The sequence below is a fragment of the Scylla paramamosain genome, chromosome 19 (assembly GCF_035594125.1).
Source record: "Scylla paramamosain isolate STU-SP2022 chromosome 19, ASM3559412v1, whole genome shotgun sequence".
In the NCBI taxonomy this organism is placed as follows: Eukaryota; Metazoa; Arthropoda; class Malacostraca; order Decapoda; family Portunidae; genus Scylla; species Scylla paramamosain.
The window spans coordinates 4,379,057-4,383,493 of NC_087169.1; the positions used below are offsets into that span (position 1 = coordinate 4,379,057).

The window sequence follows — 4,437 nt, forward strand, 5'->3', positions numbered from 1 at the left end:
GCAGGAAATTAAGGCTATAGGACGGTAGTTTGAGGGATTAGAACGGTCACCCTTTTTAGGAACAGGTTGAATGTAGGCAAACTTCCAGCAAGAAGGAAAGGTAGATGTTGACAGACAGAGTTGAAAGAGTTTGACTAGGCAAGGTGCAAGCACGGAGGTACAGTTTCGGAGAACAATAGGAGGGACCCATCAGGTCCATAAGCCTTCCGAGGGTTTAGGCCAGCGAGGGCATGGAAAACATCATTGCGAAGAATTTTAATACGTGGCATGAAGTAGTCAGAGGGTGCAAGTCAAAGGAAAACATCATTGCGAAGATTTTTAATACGTGGCATGGAGAAGTCAAAGGGTGCTTTCACCACAACCATCACCACAACTGTCATCACCACTGTCACCATCCTTGTCACCACCACTGTCACCACCACCGTCATCACCACTGTCATCACTATTCTCATCACTACTGTTATTGACTACTATTGTCATCACTGTCACCAACAATATCATCACCACTATCACCACTGCTGTCAGCACCACTATCACCATCATTGTGATGACCATTATCACCATCAATGTCATTACCACTGTCATTAGCACTGTCACCACCATTCTCACTACCACTGTCACCACCACTGTCATCACTGCTGTCACCACCACTGTCATCACCACTGTCACCACCACCGTTATCACCTCTGTCACTACCATTATCACCACCACTGTCATCACCACTGTCATCATCTGTCACCACCACTGTCATCACCATCATCACCACCACTATCATTACTACTGTCATCACCACTGTCATCACCACTGTTACCATCAATGTCATCACATGTCCCCACCTATATCACCATAACTGTCATCACCACTATCACCACCATTATTAACACCATTGACCAACACTGTCAACACCTCTGTCACCACCACTGTCACCACCACTATCACCACCACTATCATCACCACTGTCACCACCACAGTCTCTGTTATTACCACTGCCATCATCTCTGCCACCACCACTGTCATCACCACTGACATCGCCACTATCACCACCACTTTTATGACCTCTGTCATCACTCTCATCACCACTATCACCACTATCACCTCCATTGTCACCATCATTATCATCACCACTGTCACTGTTATTGGTTTCTTTTTTTTTTCTTGGTGATGTGCTTCCTCCTTCGATATCTTATATATGTATGCATGCATGTATACATGACAGTGGAATATTGGAACCCTTGTTGGGGAGAGAGTGAATAGTGACTGGGTTTGGGAGGGAGGAAGGGGGAAGAGAGGAAGGTCTCAAGGCAGGGTTGCCAAAACGGTTTAAGTTGCCATGAATGTTTCACGGGTTCCTTTTGTTTATTATTATTATTATTATTCTTAGTAGTAGTAGTACTACTACTAGTAGCATACTCCATACATGGACTATCCGTCCATGTATGGAGTATGCTTCACATGTCTGGGGGGGTTCCACTCATACTGCTCTTCTCCTCTCTCCTCTCGCTCATAAGTCCTCTCCTCTAACTGACTGTCTTCAGCCTCTCTCTCACCGCCGCAATGTTGCATATCTAGCTGTCTTCTACCGCTATTTTCATCCTAACTGCTCTTTTGATCTTGCTACCTGCATGCCTCCCCTTCTTCCACGGCGTCGCTGCACAAGACTTTCTTCTTTCTCTCACCCCTATTCTGTCCACCTCTCTAACGCAAGAGTTAACCAGTATTCTCAATCATTCATCCCTTTCTCTGGTAAACTCTGGAACTCCTTGCCTGCTTCTGTATTTCCACCTTCCTATGACTTGAATTCCTTCAAGAGGGAGGTTTCAGGACACTTATCCACCAATTTTTGACCACTGCTTTGACGCTTTTAGGGACTGGCATTTCAGTGGGCATTTTTTTTTATTAGATTTTTGTTGCCCTTGGCCAGTATCCTTCCTACATAAAAAAAAAGTAGTAGTAGTAGTAGTAGCAGCAGTAGTAGCAGCAGTAGTAGTAGTAGTAGTAGTAGTAGTAGTAGTAGTAGTAGTATCATCATGTTCAGTACTATTTAATTCGCGTGAGTCATCTCCTCCTCCTCCTCCTTAGCTTCCTCCTCCTTCTCGTCCTCCCTTTCTTCTTCACCTTCACCCTCTTCCTCCTCCTTCACCTTCACCCTCCTCCTCTTTCTCCTCTTCCTCCCTTTCTCTTTAATCTTCACCCTCGTCCTCCTCCCTTTCTCCTTCGTCTTCACCCTCTTTTTCCTCCTCCTTCTCCTCCTCCTGTGTTAGTTACCCAAACAGCCTAATGAGGCCTTCATGGTCTGTTGCTGTTTGATCTTTCTTTGTATTGCTTTGTATTCCTACTTTATTCCTTCACCTTTTCCCTGCTCTTTCCTCCTCCTCCTCCTTCTCCTCCTCCTCTTTCTTTTCTCCTCCTTTTCCTTCTCCTCCTTTTCCTTCTCATCTTTCTCCTCATCCCTTACTTCTTACTAGCTTATCTCATCCTCCTTCTCATCATCATCATCATTATCACCATCATTATCATCATCAGAATTATCATCATACTCATCATCGTCATCATCATCGTCATCATCATCATCATCATCATCATTGTCATCATCGTCATCATCATCATTATCATCATCATCGTCATCATCATTATCATCATCCTTTCCTACTCCTTCACCTTCAACCTCCCCTCTCCTCCTCCTCCTCCTCTTCCTCCTCCTCCTCCTTCTCCTCCTCCTCCTCCCCGTGCCCTTCCGCTTGTGTTGAGCAGACGTGTTGTGACCTGACCTTCGCAGGACCAGCAGCCCATATCGTTAAACCAGTCGCTAAGTTTATTTTGTTTTACATGTATCTGTTCTGTTCTGTTCTGTTTTCCTGTACAGCTTAGACTCCATACAAATTACACAACACTTCCTGATGCAAATACAATGATACATTTGTTAGATATTAGTACTAGGTCTCCGTCTGTTTTCCCCTGTTCGTCTGTTTCTAGTAGTACTTTTATTGTCTTTGTGCGTGTAGCTTGGGTACTTTTCTTTCTCTATTTTTAAATTGTCCTGTTGTGAGATAATTGTTTGTTGTTCTCCCTTGTTTTGTCATACATTTATTACAAAAATGTTGTGAGACTCCTGGGAGTTGTGTGGCCCCACCTGCACACCATCACCTCCCCAGACACCGGATTAGTAGGCAGCGCCCCTTGATCGCTAATCCCTTAATTACTTTTAAATTTCCGCATCTCCAACTGTCGTAGTCTTCACATTCTATACTACTACATTAAAAATGCCTTCTGATTTAAAATCTTGCAGAGATTGCAGCGGGAGGATCGCCAAGCAGTACTTCAGTGACTACTTCACAACGCCTGTTTGCAGACTGTGTGACACGCGATCAAGCCTTTAAGAAGCAGTGGCAGAAGGAAAGAGAAGGTATACCGAATTAAAAAAAAAAGTTTTGACTCTCTACAGGAATTCATCACAACAAATGTGGGCGTGGGCGCGGGCACAGACACGAGACAACAGCTGCTGATCCCTGCCACGCAGCGACGCTCCGCCCCCCCCGCAAGCCTCTCCTGCCTCGCTTGCACCTCACCTGATCCCTCCCTCTCACAGGACGCAGCCTTCACCCCGGTCAGGAATGGATCAAGACAATACACGCGCCGCATTCACTTCCCCACCACGACATATAACCGTTTTTCTATCCTGATTGAACAGATAGATGAACCGGAAGAGACCAGGCTAGTGGGAGATTCGATCATTCGAGGACAGCTGGTGGAATTTTGTGGAAGAGTCCCGTCTCGCAGGAGGAGTTACTGCCTTCCTGGTGCCTCCCTAGGGGACATCACTGCTGCCATCCAGGACACGACCAAGGACGCCACTACTAACACCCTTTATGTTATACAAGCAGGCAAAAATGACGTCCAGCGGTCCCAATCAGAAGAACTGATGGCGAAATACAAGGAAATGATTCACAAGTATAAGACTAAATCAAATAATACTATAATTTCAGGCATTCTCCCGAGGATCAACGCGAACGCAAGGTTCTACAACATTGTGTTCAGTATAAATAACAGATTAAAGACTTTCTGCCAACAGGAAAACGTGAAGTATCTCAACATGTGGAACGATTTTTATAATGAACACAGACTCTTCCAGAGAGACGACCTTCATTTGAACGCTGTGGGAGCAGCCAGAATGGGCAGATTAATCCATGAAAAAGTTTGTCTCCACAGATCAAAAAATGCGCGGGCACCAGCAACAGGACCAGCGTCGTAAACACTAACGTAATTATTTCATCCACAGGTTCAGAAAAGATCAGAGCTTGTTACTTCAATGCCCGTAGTTTACGAAATAAATTAAATGAGCTGCAAGCTCTTATTTATCTTGAAAACTACGACATCATAGGCGTCAAGGAAACATGGATAAATTCATCAAGCAGGGATTAGTTAGCTGAGTACTCACTC

At 44.9% G+C, this 4,437-nt stretch overlaps 1 protein-coding gene across 1 annotated transcript; it reads right to left on the bottom strand.

Moving 5' to 3' along the window:
- Window positions 1–460: 460 nt before the first annotated feature.
- On the bottom strand, window positions 461–814 carry LOC135110019 (S-antigen protein-like). The gene has a single exon (XM_064022010.1). It carries the CDS (start codon window positions 812–814, stop codon window positions 461–463), a length of 354 nt encoding a protein of 117 aa, XP_063878080.1.
- Window positions 815–4,437: the final 3,623 nt, after the last annotated feature.

Excerpts from the sequence above, each read along its gene's own strand:
- LOC135110019 (XM_064022010.1), bottom strand. The coding sequence starts at position 814 with ATGGTAACAGTGGTGATGACAGTGGTGATGACAGTAGTAATGATAGTG.